Here is a 19,330-nt window from a genome sequence, read left to right as displayed (position 1 = left end):
ACATCCATCTTGGTAGGAAAACTTTAATTCCAGAAATTCATTGGGCTCCCGAGTGGCACAGTGGTCTAAGGAACTGCATCTCAGTGCTGGAGACTGGTTTGAATCCAGGCTGTATCACAACAGTCCCTTAGATCGGCGTACAATTGGCCCAGTGTTGTCCTGGTTTGGCCGGTGTTGGCTGTCATTGAAAAAATAATTTGTTCTTAACTGACTTGCATAGTTAAGTTAAGGTTAAATAAAATGAAAATACTATACAATAATGTATTTTTGTAATTTTATGTGATCTCTTCAAATAGTTCCCAAAGCTTAGCCTTTATAGTCTTTGATCGCCTTCTGTAATTTGCTAACAAATATTGGACATTCAATGAAAGATGGACATCAATGACTTGAGACTAGACACCAGTGACAGCCGTATGCGCTGTGTTGTTAAAGGAACACTAAATATTATAAAATGTTTAAAACAATTCACATGTAATTGTAATTTAATAAGATCTCTATGTGAGAGTCTGTGTCCATCTTCTCCTTTTCCTTGGAGTGTATGAGTCTTCCGGACCTCCCTCTGCCTGCATCACACAGCTCACCAAACAGTAGACTTCGAGTTCAGACCCTGGCCGCTGTGTAGTTTGTTAGGCACTGCAAAATGAGCAAACAGTGGCTTCCACCGGGTGGTCCAGGATGGTTGATTCAATTACTGATTCCTGTTTCATGAAACAACTTTTAATTCATGCAACTGCTATTTTTGAAACATTGATAACTCATGGTAAGAAATCATTGGGTAACAGGGAAATTACAATATCCTACAAATCTTAGGCTTTTCACCATTAGGATCTTGTTAATATGGTTAAACTACCATTTGATCCATTTGAAAGGGGTCCCCGAGTAGTATAACCTTGTCAATATTGCCACCATGTGGTCAAGCGTTTCATTGCAAAGGGCGATGAACCTCACCATCTTTGACCTCACCAACTTGTACTGATTGTATTTTGTCTGACTGACAAGATAATAATTAACTTCAGAAAAAAAAGTCACTCAACATTTCACATACCATGATATAACTACCATATTTATAGAAATACAACTGTCATACTTCTATTTCCAAGTAAACTTCAATATTAACTTAACTGAAAAATAACATAAAACCCTAGATTTAGAGATATATATTATGTTTTTTTCTCCCCAATGTCGTGGTATCCCATTGGTAGTAGTTACAGTCTTGTCTTATCGCTGCAACTCCCGTACGGACTCGGGAGAGGCGAAGGTCGAGAGCCATGCGTCCTCTGGCTGCGACAGAGCCAGAATCTCTGGTGGCACAGCAATAAAAGACCACTGTGCCACTCCGGAGGCCCAGATTTATAGATATTTAGTCAAATAACCAACCACAATCCACAGAATGAGCTATCAGTTGTACCTGTTTTTATTGTTGGATAACGTGTGAGTACAGTAGAGCTATTGTGCGTTATCATCTACCCAAAGGGCAATCCTCCAGTGTCTTCTGACAAAGGCCAACGTTTAGATAGCTTTCGTTTTATTACAGGTTTATTATTAATAACCGTTACCTTAAAGAGATGAACAGAGTGAAACACACATACATACATACAGAGAGGTACACACACTCGCCAAATGTGCAGCGGGACTCGAGTGGGTGTATTGGTCACAGACGTGAGTCAGGAGGGTTCTGGGGGTATTCTAAGTGCTGTTGTTGTGGCGGTGTACCAGTAGGTGGCACCGCGAGTCACTGGCTCAGGAAAGACAGGGCCGTGTCTCGCTCCTCCACCAGCTCGGCGGCTGTGGCGTCCATCTTGGCGCGGGAGAAGTCGTTGACGGGCAGACCGTCATGGATATTCCATGACTTGTTCTGTGGAGAGAATATGGATGAGAATCAAACAGAGGGCTCTTTAGCACATCTCATCTAGTCCAGGATCACAACTACAGTACCCATTTGCTCTGCGTAACACAGTTTTGTCATCATTTTCCAATAGCAAATGAATGTGACAGGTCTGTGTACACTGCTGGCTTGCAATAGTAGGCCTATGTTGGTATAAACCTAAACTCTGAAAAGCTGATGTTGGGTAACAATGACTTTCAATAACCACCCATCGGTAAATAATATGTTCTATTAATACACCTTGCCAGGGTTGATTAATTATGCCCATAGAGATGCAAGACAGCACATCTCCTATGTATACAATGGCCTCTTCTGTGACAGAATGAGCAGAGCCATTGAGGGCTATGAGTGACTCATTTTGGCAATTCATAAATAAACTGTAGCACAAGAGGCCTCTATCCATCTCTATGGTTATGCCTTACCTTGATATGAACAGGGAATGAGTAAATGAGGTCTTCGGGGATTCCGTAGGAGTTTCCACCAGCGTACACACCCATAGACATGAACTCACCCTGAAAATAACAACAGAACAAACAGTCAGGCCAGGGACACAGCTTCACAAACAAACAAAAAAACAAATTCCCAGGTTTTCCAGAAATCCAGGGAACGTTTGCAGAATCATGCAACCCTATGATATTATTTTTCCACATTTTTCCAGCCAATTCAAATTAATTTGTCTGAGATAACCAATCAAAACGCTTTGCATGTTTGTGGATTCCAGAAAATAATGAGCAGTCATGGAGCTCTGTTCCGAGAAATCTCTTTTCAAAATATAAACATTTGAGCAATGTTAGGTGTTTAGCGTTAAATGTTTTATGGAGTTGGGGGGGGGGGGATTTGCTGCAGATCCTTGATCCAGATCCATTCCACCTCCCAAACACACAGCTTACATCGAGAGTGCCGAACCACCAGTCCCTCATGTGGTCACAGATGGCCTTGGCGGCAGACATGGCACTGGACAGCTTCCTGGCCTTGATGACAGCAGCACCACGTAGCTGCACCGTCTGCAGGAGACAGAAAGGAGAGGAAGAGAGGGAAAGAGGGGGATTTAGGACTGCTTCATTACAACACGGACCTAAAGAGATGAATAGATTCAGTGAAAATGATTATATTCAGATAAGAGATTATTAAAAGATGAGATATGGGGTCCAAAATGACACCCACAACCTACGCTCGCTTTTCCATGTGAAGAGATTCATTCAGGTAAGGATCAGACATTTATAATACCTATGAGCTATGCATAAACAACATAGGTGCAAATAGCCACTCATAAATGTGTATAACTACATTCATAAAGCATTATTTTATTTTTATATTAAGTATCACACTTGTTTTCCTTAACTGCATTGTTGGTTAAGGGCTTGTAAGTAAGCATTTCACTGTAAGGTCTACCTACGCCTGTTGCATTCAGCGCATGTGACAAATACAATTTGATTATGATCAGTACTTCAAGCGATGTATGCAGATTTCAGGTGGAATTGTTTACTTTTTCATAAAAGCATGAAAATTGGTACATTTGTACAGTTTGAGGTCCTGAACATTTTCATAAACAAAGCCATACATTTATATGTATTTTTTTTTAAATGGCAGAATAATGCATTTTGAAGCAAATTGTTAGAATGCCCTATAGTACATTCCTTATGGGAAACTGTCAAAATGGGTTAGCTCAGAAGAGCCAAAACTTGAGTTCACTTACAGAGATGAAGTCTCCCTTGAGCCAGCTGTCGTCCTTCACGGCACCGTATGCCTCCACCTCCTTGCCATGCACGTTGACCATGGCGTGGTGCACGTCGGGGTACTGGGTGGATGAGTGGTTGCCCCAGATGATGACGTTCTTGACTGCATCGGCAGGCACGCCGCAACGCATCGCCACCTAGAGGACGACAGGCTGTGATGCATTTCATGGGATTTTTGACCATATTGGTATACCCATTCAATTGTTTCAGATCTAAATTCCAAATTGACTTATAGCTACACCTTTTGCACTTCCAGAGATATGATTTACTAGGTTTAAGCAATATAGTACAAATTCTAACTAGCCAATCATATTGCTCACACTTAATCCTCTCAGATATCCAGAAGTACATAGGGTATAGGGATCCATTTGGGATTGGACATTACATCAAGTGCCTAGAGGCTAGGAACTAGTGGCTTTTTCCGGATGGAGCCTCTTGGCTTTGGCCTACCTGGGAACGGGCCCTGTTGTGGTCTAGACGGGTCAGGCAGGAGAAGTTCTCCTTGGGGATGGAGGGGGCGGACTTGGAGGCAATCAGACAGTTGGTATTAGCAGGGTTTCCCACCACCAAGACCTGAGAGAGAGAAACATCAAAGAGTCATCATGTACTCAAACTACAGACTCAGGAACAGCTCAATTTTAGAGTAGGAAACAAGAATAGGATAAGTCCTAATCTCCATTTGTGCCATTGACCTTCGCCTCTCCCGAGTCCATACGGGAGTTGCAGCGATGGGCCAACACTAACTACCAATTGGATATCACGAAATTGGAGAGGAAAAGGGGTACAAAGTTTTACATTTAAAAATAAGTGTGTATATGTATAAAAAAATAATAAATATATATATTTTTTTTAAAGAGTAGCAGTGCAACTGAGAAACATGAGTCATGACTAAGGGAAATACTGACACTTTCTAAATGGCCTATAAATCAACATAAAGAATACATCCCCTTTAAATGAAGGTCAAGGATTAGCTCGATTTAAACAGATTTATGTGTGTACGTGAATGTTATGGCTGCCAGTGCCAATCCTAGAAAGATAACATCTCCCGCCATTGTGGCCCTGAGCAAGGCACTCAACCCCTAAACTGCTCACCGGGGTCGCTGCACTGCTTCTGCCTAATGTGGGTACTTGTGTGTGCGTGTATATATAGGAGGGATTGTGTAAAGTAGAATCCACATTTCCATCTGGTATGGATTAATAAAGTACTCTTCTTCTAAAAACACACCTACTTTAGAGGACGGGCATCCAGTTCTAGCTATATAGAAACCTGCCCATTCTTATTCACACACATTCCTGGATCAGAATTAGTTGACCATAGAAGATGTGAGGCTTTGTTTGTCACACTTACGTCTAGTTATTGCTGCAAACCCGTAGTGGCCAAAGGCCCCCTCGTGACACCAGCATGGAGTAGTTTTCATCCCTGGCTTTGAACCCAGCCCATTAAGATGTGAACTTGCGCCTATACCATAGAAGTAGAAGGCTGTCCAATAAAACTGGCCCGTTTGAAATGCGAAAAGGTCCAATTATAGTCTGATTTGTCAAAAAGTTTGTATGAATTTAAAGGAAGGAAAGTTGTCAAATCTGTAGTGGTTCATTTCAAAATGTCCTAGAACTGGAGGTATTACATTAAGTCTTTAACATACATCTCACTAAAATGTTACATCAGTGGCACAGTGGACTATGGCACTGCATCGCAGCGCTAGCTGTGCCACCAGAGACTCTGGGTTCGCGCCCAGGCTCTGTCGCAGCCGGCCGCAACCGGGAGGTCCGTGGGGCGACGCACAATTGGCCTAGTGTCGTCCGGGTTAGGGGGGTTTGGCCGGTAGGGATATCCTTGTCTCATCGCGCATTAGCGACTCCTGTGGCGGGCCGGGCGCAGTGCGCGCTTACCAGGTTGCCAGATGCACGCCGTTTCCTCCGACACATTGGTGCGGCTGGCTTCCGGGTTGGATGCGCGCTGTGTTAAGAAGCAGTGTGGCTTGGTTGGGTTGTGTTTATGAGGACGCATGGCTCTCGACCTTCATCTCTCCCGAGCCCGTACGGGAGTTGCAGTGATGAGACAAGAGACACTAACAATTGGATACCACGAAATTGGGTAGAAAAGGGGGTTAAAAATTTAAAAATATTTTTTTAACATCAGTACAAGCAAATTCTTTATTTTACCTTTAACTCTGCAAGTCAGTTAAGAACAAATTCTTATTTTCAATGACGGCCTAGGAACAGTGGGTTAACTGCCTGTTCAGGGGCAGAACAACTTTTTTTTTTGTACCTTGTCAGCTCGGGGGTTTGAACTTGCAACCTTCCGGTTACTAGTCCAATGCTCTAACCACTAGACTACCCTGCCGCCCCAAAATGATTAACCTTTCCCCAAAACACCCTTTAACATCATTCAACACCCCACAACCTGGCTTTCGCCGTACTGTTGTGCCTTCATAACCCTTGATTATCGTTAGCAATGAGATCTCTCTCTCCCTCCCTCCCTCCCTCTCTCTCTCTGCTGCCTGAAACATGCCGAGTCATACACACAGAGGGACAGTTACCCTGACGGTCTTCTTGGCGTACTTCTCCAGGGCGGCACCCTGGGTCTTAAAGATGGCCACGTTGGCCTTCAGGAGGTCCTTCCTCTCCATGCCCTCCTTCCTGGGCATAGAGCCAACCAAGATGGCGGCATCCAGATCCTTGAAGCCCACTTCCACCTTGTCAGTGGGGATGACCTCTGGGGGGGGGGGGAATAGAGTGGATGTAGTTAACGTTTGGTGTTACAGACACATTTGTAGAGAGAAGCATGTTTGTATTGGATTTAGCAATAATATTATGACTTTAATTATGATGATGCGTTAAAACAAAACAATTTCTATGAGCATAGAATGTCTGCCAAAGTTAGTAAAATAGTACTGCCATTTCAGGACCATCTGGGTGTACATGAATGCAAGATAAGGACAAAGTCTCTGTGTGGAAAATGACTTGAGGTAATTTCCATAGACACACACACACACCACACAGTGGCTCCACCTGGCTGAAATAAATGGTATATTTTCTTGAAACACTGCCAAATGGTCTGAATTCATAGATAATGTTTGGTCTCTGGCCACTAGTGAAAAACTCATTCCCCGTTTAATCAGGATGAACTTCAGTCAGGGCTCATTGGTGCAAGAAACGTCTTGTACCCCGCCTCCCCTATTGTTGCCCCACCACTCTCAGGATTGGCTGGAATTTTCTATAGGGCTTTGGGAAACAACTAATAGGAGGCCTCCTTTCTGATACTCCTTCCCACAGCAGTCTGTTGTGGACCATTCCTGCTGCTGTGAAGTTAGGGCTACTGGAAAAGTACCGCAGCAGCAGGGATGTACAAACAGAAATACAGTCCATACACACACAACGCATTTTAAATAGGTTTCAGATGGGGGAGGACACAGAATGTAAAGCATGCCTATGTATAATGGGTGCATATGTTCTCAGAGCCAGCCCAGGCAGAATAGAAAAGCATAGCTCACCCCTGAGGAGTGGGAGAGCACAGTCCTGCAGCTCCATCACAACCCCATCCAGAACTGGCAACATGGGAGGGATGTCCAGCAGGACCAAGATGATGGGCTAGAACAGAAACCAATGCAAAGAGGGATGTGTGTTCACCACGGCCAAAAATATGAGATCTGCCCCTCCCGACCTTGTCAAAAATGCACATCCCATGTATAATTCACACGTGCTTATGTAACAGCGTCATTATAGCCAACATGTTATAACATCCATCTGCCTCCTGTGCTCTCTCGAGGCCAAAGATGATTTGAAAGAGAGAGAGAGAGAGCAGATAGAAGTAGGCCGTGTTACCTGGTCCTTGCCGAAGACATCTCCCTTGGCGATGCTGTACAGCAGAGAGTAGGCGATCTGTCCAGCAGCGCCAGTCACCAGCACACGGATTGGGTCGGCCTGCAAAACAACACACAAACCCCATACTCATTCTGTGCAATCTTCCAACACAGCAGTAATGACCTACATAGCTGGGATAAGCAAATGAAGCGGCAGTAATCACATCTGACTGCTATGTTGATTAAAATGACAAAACTCAGTGTTGACAGATGGAAACGCACTTTGCATTAGCCCATAAAGTGCATTTAATGCCGTTTTCCGTGATATAACATTACCTGTTGTTTGAAAGAGCAAAGATTAAGAACTATATGTAGGCTATTGTGTATGGCTTTTACATTTTACCCAAATTATATTCCACATACAGGTGTTCCTGGTAACGCATGCCGAATCTTACGTAAAATACCTATCCAGGCGGTGTATCAGCTAACCACATCATATTTTATAGCAAATCCGTAAGTGGATGACGCAATGGATGCAACCATTGGTTGATGCACGCAATGCCCATATGTTGGTCAGGTTCCCCTGCTCAGAAGTTGCATGCATCAACCAATGGTTGCGTGCCACATCATCGACTGACAGATTGCTATAACAGACGTAGTTCGCGGATACATAAAATACATATCCAGGCGTTGTAAGACCTGGCATGCGTCAGCAACGCCTGGGCAGAGGAACGCGGCCAATAGCTTCAAAATGGGCGACTCAAGCAGTTCTTGATATTCATCGTCATCAAGAAATTAAAGAATGAATGATAGTATAAATTGCATCATTATCGTCTAATGCCACGCGCGAAAGTCTGTTACTGCAACAATGTAGCCATAACGACTGAGATGAGAAGGCACCGCGGCTACATTGTTACTAGTGTGAAAAAACGGAAACAATTTCCTAATCAGGCACTTTATCTTCTTCATTTCGCAATTGTAGTCTAGAGACTATTAAAAAAAATCCAACATCCTCATATTTCTTCTCACTGCACAAGATGGCTGGTTGGCCATCTTTCTGAATAACGTTATCAAAAACGACTTCAGAAAGAAATGGTGAACGTTGGCCAGAAATCTAATCAGACTCATTTTGGATCAAACATTAGATTAACCGATGATGCTAGCTCCCGGCTTCAATGACAAGCCCATATAAAACTCAATTTGATCATCAGCAATGACAAGCATCTATTTTCCTAGCAAGCTAACACTTTCGATGCATCATTAATATAACAGTTAGCACTAACTGACAGCAACAAAATAAACATATATCTTACCATATTCACTTGAGATAGATGATCTAGTTAAGCCTGCAAACACTGTTCTCCCGCTAGGACGAGACAGAAGGGTCACCTCTGCGCGTGTATTGAAATGTCAAACCGTGGCGCACTCGATTCCTGTCCTGGGATCTGTAGTTGAATATTGACTGATGCTGGTCTTTTTACCCGCCCAAGTCACGAAAAGGAACACATTCCCCATGAAGAACTGCTGCAGCCCGAGCTCATTGTTATCGTAGGCCACGCCCATATAACCTTATATGGACCATACATCTAAAAAAACCTGTGTATGAGCGGCGTTCAAATATCTCCTTTTACTAATAACAAGGGGTTGAAAATTTACCCAATTGCCATACTTGAGTAAAAGTAAAGATACCTTAATAGAAAATGACCCAAGTAAAAGTGAAAGTCACCCAGTAAAATACTACTTGAGTAAACGTCTATAAGTATGCGACTTGAAATATACTTAAGTATCAAAAGTAATGTAATTTCAAAAATATACTTAGGTATCAAAAGTACAAGTGAAAGTATAAATAATTTCAAATTCCTTATATTAGGCAAACTAGGCGGAACGATTTTATTTTTTTTAATTTTATTTTATTTTACGGGATAGTCAGGGACACATTTCAATACTCAGACATAATTTACAAATTAAGCATTTGTGTTTAGTGAATCCGCCAGATCAGATGAAGTACGGGTGACCAGGGATGTTATTGGACCAGTGAGTGAATTGGACCATTTTCTTGTCCTGTTAAGCATTTAAAATGTAACGAGTACTTTTGGGTGTCAGGGAAAATGTATGGAGTAAAAAGTACATTATTTTCTTTAGGAATGTAGTAAAAGTAGTCAAAAGTATAAATAGTACGGAACCCCAAAAAACGACTTAAGTAGTACTTACGTACTTTACACCACTGCTAATACCTTGCGTCTTGCTTCTTTTAGCCGCACATTTTGTATAACTTTTTAATAAATTAACAAACGTTCATCACTCCTCTAGAAGGACTGGATCGACAGTATCCTAGGGATTTTCTGTACACAGTTATTTGCAGTTCTCACTGTACTCTAATCAATGAATGAAGGAGGGTGGCATAGTATTTGCACTGGGCCAAATAAGAAAACACACATTTTAATCTATACACTTCATTAATCAGATATATACATTAGAGTTGTGTTGGGATGTTTTGAGTGGATTTTTGGTAGCCTATACCAAGTTGAATTCAGCAAATGAATTGTCCCTAAGTAGGCCTATACCCTGATATCAATCTATGTTTGGTTTTACAAATGCATCACACCTACATTACAGCACACAGCATTTTTCTATAAAGATTGAGCATACCAACTGGATTACTGTTCAGCAAATCAAAAACATGGTTTATAAATGATCTATTAATGGCTTAGAATTCAAGTTAATAAGAGCGACTATTACATGATGAACAATATTTCAAGCAACGATTAATTCAAACACCCAACAAAAGCCTGATTAGACTGAGTTAAAGGTTTGTTCGGTGACTTACTTCTAAGCAACTATTAATGGTCATTGTCTGTAAGATGGAGACACTTCTCTTTCATTGCCTCATTGCTTCATGACCACTGATAAGTGAAAGTGCTGGAGAATATTTGTCCATATTGGTTTAACTTGAAAACCACGTCCTCTCCCTGCCTTACGTCCTGCATATTTATTTAGTAGGTGGGTAAAATCGAATCGGTCATAAGCCAACTTGTAGCCTAATTCAAACAGAAAATACGATCCATCCTCAAGTAGTAAGTATAACGTCCGCCTAACTTTTTCTAATAGAAGACTATTGGAACAAGACGTCCGTCTGTAGCCTCCACTGGGGTCAAGAGTGGGGTCATTTGAAGTCAAGTGCCGCGATGTGGCTCTGGTAGACTAGTCACAAGCTGCTTGGCAATAGAACAGACTAAAGTGGCACTATCTTCACAACTGATGAGCAGGCATATTAGCTTTTTTTTCTCTGGTGGGGGTAAGAACAAGGTTAGGTTTAGTGAATACAATTGAATTGAGAATCGCCATAATTCCATCCTTTCTGGCAGGTCCCTCTGGAGATACATTCGGAGGTTTCAAAATAACCAGTTTCAAGAACTAAGCCTGTTGACTTGTAACTATAATTAATGTCCACTCTATTACATCAAGCAACCAGGACCTAACACTGACATGCAGCCTCGTATTTTCCACAGCAGATATAGCATGTCACTTAGTTACCTAATATTATTTACCTTTATTTAAGGTTTATTAGTCGTATATACAGGATACACACGGTATGCACTCCAACAAAACACTGCATGGCTAAAAATGTGATTACTGTTATGCAAACAGAAGAAAAAAATATATAAACTGGATGGTTCCAGCTCTGAATGCTGATTGGCTGGCAATCGTGGTATATCAGACTATATACCACCCATATGAGAAAAAAACATTTTTTTACTGCTTGCTCTAATTACGCTGATAACCAGTTTATAATAGCAATAAGACACCTAGGGGGTTTGTGGTATATGGCCAATATACCACGGCTAAGGGGTGCATGCAGGCACTCGTGTTGCGTCATACTAAGGAGCAGCCCTTTGCCGTGGTATATGGCCATATTGCACAGCCCCTCGTGCTTTATAGCGTAATTAGATCCGTTTCATTATGATTGTGGGAAGTGGGCCATTAATGTTACATAATCGCCCGGTGAAAATAGTTGACTTCCCTATGGAAGGCAGCGCCTGTCTAATGCACTGGGTGGCAAGGAGCTATTCATGTTGTAATCTGCAATGAACACCCGCTCACGTTCTTTTGTTTTTCTTTACCTTTGTCAGGTCGGGGATTCGATCTTGCAACCTTTCTGTTAGTCTAACCACTAGGCTACCTGCCACCCTTTACCAAAGCTGCGTAGTGGAAGCAGTCAATGAATGGATGATGATGGGGTCACACAGACAGGACAGTCCAGCCACAGACAGTCTGTCGGCTACATTATGAATGAGTAGGCCTCAGAGTAGACTACTCAATTCGAATGTCTTGTTGACTGAGGGATAGCCTACGGATAGATACCACAAAATAGTAGCTTATGAGACTATCATTTTCTAGTCGATAGTGTCCACTACCCAGAGAGAAAAGCTGAAGCTTCTGCAAAAACTAATATGGATCCGAATACACCAATGTTTCACTAGGCTACCCAATAAGATTAGGTTGGTAAGAGCTTATCGCGGTAATTCAACAAGACATGTGCTATATGGAGGAGACTCAATGTCAAATTTGCAACTGTAGTTTATTCAAATGTAGCCTTAATATTTCGTTTGAGAGCCCCCTTTGTATGCTGTTGCGGGTCAAGGAGAAGCCTCTTACCTCCGACGATGCCGCCCGCACCACTATGTACATCGCTGACAACAATGTCAACATGGTGAACCCGGGTCCGTCCCCTCGCTACAGTATGTCCGCCCGTCTGTCTTTGCGAGTCCAGCTGAAAATAGTTCAGGGCGAGATTGTCGGGGAGATAAGGACATAGAGAGCGTTGCAGCAACCTCAGGGAAACGCGAGCCCCGAGGACGAGATATGCAGTTATACTCGGATCCGCTATCTATCAGTCTCACTCGGGAGTCACTCTCTCTCGCACTACAGTCTAGTTCGCTAATAAGCTTTAGTGGACTAAAATAGATTGCCTGCGCCGTAATCTTTGCCCATTAATGATCACTGTTGCATAAAGTGTAGCATATCCTAATGATAATGTCTGGTGTGAGAGGGGGGTTTGGTTGATGACATCACTAGCCTACAATTGAGAACCGCATAGGTGTGGTGTGTTTTGGGGGTCACATAAGGACACTATAATGTACATATGCAGCAGGAGTATGCATTTTTTTCTGCTGCTATGCCCTATATGCTAGCCTATGCCTCTGCTGGCCTGTAGGCTATATTGCATGTACAGTTGAAGTCGGAAGTTTACACACACTTAGGTTGGAGTCATTAACACTCGTTGTTCAACCACTCCACATATTTCTTGTTAACAAACTATAGTTTTGGCAAGTTGGTTAGATCATCTACTTTGAGCATGACACAAGTCATTTTTCCAACAATTGTTTACAGACAGATTATTTCACTTATAATGAACTGTGTCACAATTTTCATTCACTAAGTTGACTGTGCTTTTAAACAGCTTGGAAAATTCCAGAAAATTGTGTCATGGCTTTAGAAGCTGCTGATAGGCTAATTGACTTCATTTGAGTCAATTGGAGGTGTACCTGTGGATGCATTTCAAGGCCAACCTTCAAACTCAGTGCCTCTTTGCTTGACATCATGGGAAAATCAAAAGAAATCAGTCAAATACCTCAGAATAGAATTGTAGACCTCCACAAGTCTGGTTCATCCTTGGGAGCAATTTCCAAACGCCTCAAGGTACCACGTTCATCTGTACAATAGTATGCAAGTATAAACACCATGGGACCGCGCAGCCGTCATACTGTTCAGGAAGGAGACGCGTTCTGTCTCCTAGAGATTAACGTACTTTGGTGAGAAAAGTGCAAATCAATCCCAGAACAACAGCAAAGGACCTTGTGAAGATGCTGGGGGAAACGGGTACAAAAGTATCTATGTCTATTGTTTTGATGGTTACAGAGTGGAGGATGCTGAGGGGAGGACGGCTTGTAATGACTATACCAGACTGCTATTTTCCTCTTCATGTGCTGTTATCTGGGCCCCAGCCTGTATTTTAATGTTGAAAAAGGGTATGTCACTCACAATATTGTGGAGGTAGTTAATGACAAAATAAACAGACACCTTTATGATGTCACCAAACCACATACTTTACTCTGCATTATTATAAATAATAGTAGAGAGAATAGTTTATTTCAGCTTTTATTTCTTTCATCACATTCCCAGTGGGTCATAAGTGTGCACGCACTCAATTAGTATTTGGTAGCATTGCCTTTAAATTGTTTAACTTGGGTCAAACGTTTCAGGTAGCCTTCCACAAGCTTCCCACAATACGGTGGGTGGAGCGGAATCAGTGGAATGGTATCAAATACATCAAACACATAGTTTCCATGTGTTTGATCCCATTCCATTTGCGCCGTTCCAGCCATTATTACAAGCCGTCCTGTGTTTGATGTGTTTGATACCATTCCACTGATTCCGCTCCAGCAAATTACCACGAGCAATTCCTCCCCAATTAAGGTGCAACCAGCCTCCGGTGGTTAAAGATGAAAGAAGGTGTCATGACGCCAGTGGTCTATTCAGGAAGGTGCAATGAGACAAAATGTTGTGATAGTGTTAGTTTCAAGAAAGCTAAACAAGTTGATGGTTTGGTTCTTATACTGTACCAGCAGAGGTCACCACTTGCATGAGAAAAGTGATAGGCTGTGCTCAGAAATGAGGGCCAGTATGGAAAGTGCTGCTATTGCCACTACTTCTTCATTCACAATACCTTTACCACGGGTAAATCTAGAACAGTTTAAGTCCTATCCTACGTACATAAGCGTAAATGCCTTGACACTGGGCAGAAGCGCATTGAAGTCAGCAGTGGGATGTGTATAATTCACATTTACATTTTTCATCCATATGTGACAGATCCTACATAACACATAGATTCCTTGACACTTGGACAGTAGATCAAAAGGGATACTGTAAGATGAAGATACCTCTACTTGTGTTTACGACAAACTAGGCACGACATTGATGGTTATATAGAGGAGAGGGGCTGTAGTCTTTGTGACCTCTTCAGCTTGCCTTTACATGTAGGGTCTGACTGAATCCACGAGGCCTCAATGACTGTGACTCTTTCGACAGGGAGGTGAGTTTTTTCATTCCTCTCTAAAGTCATCATCTACCACAGACAATGCATGACTAAGCAGCCTTGAGTAGTTTGCTCAGCAGGTTTCAACCTGTCATGGCTCAGTCAGTCAGTGTGTATGTGTGTGTGTGTGTGTGTGTGTGTGTGTGTGTGTGTGTGTGTGTGTGTGTGTGTGTGTGTGTAATACGTTACACATTCCGGATTGAAACAGGCACACACACATACACGTAAACACACAATCACGCACAGACACACATGTGTGCATACACACATGCACAAACACAGATGTACGCACACACACACACACAGTCACGCACAGACACACACGTGTGCATACACACATGCACAAACACATTATGCACTGGCACACACACAGGGGCACACACACTTCTCCATTCACTCAGCAGTGACATGGAAATATTAATCACAAATAGTTTTTAATAAGACGTCCTTTCCTCTCTGGCCCCCTTCTCAAGTGTTGACGTGCCTAACAAAGCGCCATTCCCGATGACTGACACCTAAATGCCTGGCTGTGTAGCGACGATAGAGGCATGGCCTAGCTTGTTTACCACAGCTCTCATGACCACACTATGTCTACCAGCCCAAACCTGGCTTCCCTTGTCAGTCACAGAGACAAGCCTGAGGAGAGGGATGACTGACCCACCACAGCTGCGTCTTCGCACACTTTGACAGAGAGAGAGACAAAGTAGTTTGCGAATAACAATTTCCTGTTGCCTTCCATCCACAGTAATTACGGCACTAGTGAAAAAGTCTCTCAGCACTGAGGTTAAGCTGACAGAACTGGGAGAGGAATGTACGGAATGCCGTTTTCTGACCAACCGGTGAGCTTTGATATTAGCCTAGTCTTCATCGCTCGCCATTTGAACTTATATGGACTTGACATTGTCGTTTTCAACCCAATCCAAACAACGACTGTTTTTAGGGCACTACTGGCGCCAAGTGCAGTCTTTCGACGGTTGTTTGTTATGTCTTCTATGTCTGCTCTGTTGGGATTATAAATATTTGCAGGCCTTAAAACACCACAACAATACAAGAAAAGGTTTGAAAGACAACAAAAGAGTGGGGGCGATTGGATCTCAGTTCCATGTTTGTGTAGACTATGAAAACAGAGGGCATTGTGGGAATTTCACCTGACATGCAGTTGAACCCAGAGTCGGTGATCTCACCTGCTATGGCCGTGTTATCTCCATCCCATCCCCCATCTCTGAGTGACTGAAAGAAAGTAGTTCCTGAAGGCCGGCAACAAGGACAGGTTAGCCAGTGTCTACCGCCGCCTCTTCTTTGACCCCTACGAACCCAACACTGATCCGCTATTTCGGTGCCTCCCCTGATAGTCGCACCACGCCTTCAGTATCTCTCATGCAACATGGAGGCCGGCTTTGTTTTGTTCTGAGACTGATTCCATGAGGTGACTGCAGTCAATGACCAATCGCTGATCGCTCTAACAGTCGATCCATATCTCTGTGAGAGTAACATGCAGCACAGAAACATTCCGAGAGGGATTTAAGGGATTGGAGCGAGAAACTAATCTAAACCAAGGATTAAAAGTGTGGGGCCATTCAGATCGGACTGATAGGGAAGCCTCACAACCAAACAGATACGGTCGGCATCAGTCCCGTCTTTTTGACTGGTGTTGTTGCTCAACTGCTGTTCCAGTATTGCATGTGATGATGACTGACGACTGTGGGGAGATCCATTGGTGCGTGTTTGATGGCGCGTAGGCCCCCATCCAATGCTCCAAAAGCATTAGTCACTTGGCGCTTGTCATTCGAAACCCAGAGAACGCACCTATTGGCTCTTCTCCCACCGAGCTGGCAACCTGTCACTCGATTTCTGAACCTGTCCCCGTGCCAACGCTTGGCAACCATATCGGATAATTAAGAGTGGTCACGCCCCACACCCCCCCCCAAAACCAACCCTTGCCTCCTTGGCAACAGTATCCTCTCAGTCAGTCGCCTCGTCTTCCTCCTTTCCTCTTTGCCAATCACACTCATTTCCCCATCTGCCTGGAACGCTGCTGATAGAAAGTGCCCTGAAGTGCTGGTTCCCAGCCAAGGTGGTTGTTGTCTATAGCGTATGATGGCTATAAGGTTTGGATTCGAGCAAGGGATGGGAGCAAGGAAGATTCTACCTTCTAGACCAAGGTTTTTCTCTCCAGAGAGCGTCTTTGACAGACAAGCCATGTTCTCTGAGATGAATGGAACAATGTGAAGAATTTGGGCTCTGTCAGCCCCGATCAGGTCGCCGTGTTAGCTGGGGCGTGAGGATCGTTGGATAAACCTGTGAGTCAGTTAAGGCCACTGCTTAACCCTTGAGAATGGATTCAATGGCCCCGTGATGGAACACATAATCATCAATGGAAAAGTACTTTTTAGTTTCTCTCACCTTTGAAATAGTCAACCAATCTGAAACTGGAACAACAAATGAGTCCTATCGATTCATTGTAGTGAAGTATTGCTATGCATGTACACACAGAGCCTTCAGAAAGTATTCATACCCCTTGACTTATTCCACATTTCGTTGTGTTACAGCCTGAATTCAAAATGGATTAAAAAACATTTTTTCTCTCACCCATCTACACAAAATACCCCATAATGACAAAGTGAAAACGTGTGTTACAGAAATGTTTGCACATTTATTGAAAATGAAATACATAAATATCTCATTTACATAAGAATTCACACCCCCTGAGTCAATACATGTTAGAATCACCATTTGATATTGATCATAGCTGTGAGTCTTTCTGGGTAAATTTCTAAGAGCTTTGCGCACTTGGACTGTACACGGAACAAAAATATAAATGCAACATGCAACAAGATTTTACTGAGTTATAGTTCACATAAGGAAATCAGTCAATTGAAATACATGAATTAACATGACTGGGAATACAGATACCTTAAAAAAAGTAGGGTTGTGGATCAGAAAACCAGTCAGTATCTGGTGTGACCACCATTTGCCTCATGCACATCTCCATTGCATAGAGTTGATCATGCTGTTGATTGTGGCCTGTGGAATGTTGTCCCACTCCTCTTCAATGGCAGTGCGAAGTTGCTGGATATTGGCGAGAACTGGAATACGTTGCCGTACACATCGATCCAGAGCATCCCAAACATGCTCATAGGTGACATGTCTGGTAATGGTCATGTAGGTCATGGAAGAACTGGGCCCTTTTCAGCTTCCAGGAATTGTGTATTGAAAAATGAGGTGATGGCGGCAGATGAATGGCTCGACAACGGGCCTCAGGATTTGTCACGTTATCTCTGCGCATTAAAATTGCCATCAATAAAATGCAATTGTGCTCATTGTCCGTAGTTTATGCCTGTCCATACCAAAATCCCACCGCCACAATGGGAAACTCTGTTCAAAAAGTTGACATCAGCAAACTGCTCGCCCACACAGTGCCAAGCATACCCATAACATACCCATAGGAGTGGTTCTCAGTGATGTGTTGAGTTGATTTGCTCCAAACATAATGCTTTATATTCAGGAAATAAAGTTAATTTCTTTGCCCCATTTTTTTTGCAGTTTTACTTCAGTGCCTTATTGCAAACAGGATGCCTAGTTTTATTCTGTACAGGCATCCTTCTTTTCAGTCTGTCATTTAGGATAGTACTATGGAGTAACTACAATGTTGTTGATCCATCCTCCAGTTTCCTCTTATTACAGCCGTTAAGATCTGTAGCTGTTACAGTCCCCATTGGCCTCATGGTGAAATCCCTGAACGGTTTCCTTCCTCTCCGGCAACTGAGTTAGGAAGAACGCCTGTATCTTTGTACTGACTGGGTGCGTTGATACACCATCCAAAGTGTAATTAATAACTTCACCATGCTCAAAGGGATATTCAATATCTGCTTTTTATATTTTTACCCATCTACCAATAGGTGCCCTTCTCTGCGAAGCATTGGAAAACCTCCCTGGTCTTTGTGGTTGAATCTGTACTTTAAATTCACTACTCAACTGAGGGACCTTACAGATAATTGTATGACTCAAGACATTTCAGCTTTTCATTTTTTAAATGAATTTGTAAGCATTTCTAAAAACATAATTCCACTTTGACATTATGGGGTATTGTGTGTAGGCCAGTGACACAACATCTCAATTTAATCCATGTTAAATTCAGGCTGTAACACAACAAACTGTGGAAAAAGTAAAGGGGTGTGAATACTTTGTGAAGGCACTGTAATTAAGGATGATTAAACCATTATTTAGCCAATGGTCTGTAATAACACATGTTTAAACCATTCCTAAGTTTGTAATTCAGCATGAATAAAGCATTACTTAGCCAATACATAACAATTAGATTTGGCCTTAGGCATTATTAACAGCCTCTAATAATAACTAGACTTATAATATAATAACTAGAAATATAATTAAAGACCCAGTGCAGTAAAATACGCGATTTTCCTATATTTGAATATATTCCCACACCATGACATTGGAATAATTCTGTTAAATTGTGAAAATTATAGTAATGCCCTTATTTGAAAAGATCTCCTGAAATTTCTGCCTGTTTTGGTGGAATGGAGTTTTGGCCTGCTTGGTGACATCACCAGGCGGTAAGTTAGTTAATAGACCAATAAGAAAGAGAGTTCCAAACCTCTCTGCCAATAACAGCTAGTTTTTAGTTTGACCCTTTCCCACTCCTAGCAGTCCTAGAGAAATTGCTCTTTGCTAAGAAGCTTTTTTAGTATATTTTTGAGCATTTTCATTTAAAACAGTCACAGTAAAGTACTTAAATGTTACCAAAAAATGACTTGATTGAGATTGAATTGAAATAAAACGGCTGCATTTG

The 19,330-nt window shown here is 42.4% G+C and overlaps 1 protein-coding gene across 2 annotated transcripts; it reads right to left on the bottom strand.

Moving 5' to 3' along the window:
* Positions 1–1,391: 1,391 nt before the first annotated feature.
* LOC135539377 (malate dehydrogenase, cytoplasmic-like) lies at positions 1,392–12,253 on the bottom strand. 2 transcript variants are annotated; one of them, XM_064965218.1, is made up of 9 exons: positions 12,081–12,253; positions 7,447–7,545; positions 7,116–7,212; positions 6,162–6,337; positions 4,072–4,194; positions 3,582–3,758; positions 2,776–2,889; positions 2,308–2,397; positions 1,392–1,855 (listed from the first exon to the last, which is right to left on the bottom strand). In XM_064965218.1, exons 1-9 carry the CDS (start codon positions 12,132–12,134, stop codon positions 1,733–1,735), a joined length of 1,053 nt encoding a protein of 350 aa, XP_064821290.1. In that variant the 5' UTR covers positions 12,135–12,253; the 3' UTR covers positions 1,392–1,732. The 2 variants fall into 2 exon arrangements, with proteins under 2 accessions (XP_064821290.1, XP_064821291.1); XM_064965219.1 differs by lacking the exon at positions 12,081–12,253 and adding an exon at positions 8,738–8,856.
* Positions 12,254–19,330: the final 7,077 nt, after the last annotated feature.

The sequence above is a fragment of the Oncorhynchus masou genome, chromosome 5, assembly GCF_036934945.1.
Source record: "Oncorhynchus masou masou isolate Uvic2021 chromosome 5, UVic_Omas_1.1, whole genome shotgun sequence".
In the NCBI taxonomy this organism is placed as follows: domain Eukaryota; kingdom Metazoa; phylum Chordata; class Actinopteri; order Salmoniformes; family Salmonidae; genus Oncorhynchus; species Oncorhynchus masou.
This window is presented reverse-complemented; position numbering and strand designations above follow the sequence as displayed.

Coding starts and splice junctions, on each gene's coding strand:
- LOC135539377 (XM_064965218.1), bottom strand. CDS start 12,134: ATGTTGACATTGTTGTCAGCGATGTACATAGTGGTGCGGGCGGCATCG. Junction 7,546..12,080: donor TGCGGGCGGCATCGTCGGAG/GTAAGAGGCTTC, acceptor GTTGTTTTGCAG/GCCGACCCAATCCGTGTGCT. Junction 2,398..2,775: donor GGTGGTTCGGCACTCTCGAT/GTAAGCTGTGTG, acceptor TGTTATTTTCAG/GGTGAGTTCATGTCTATGGG.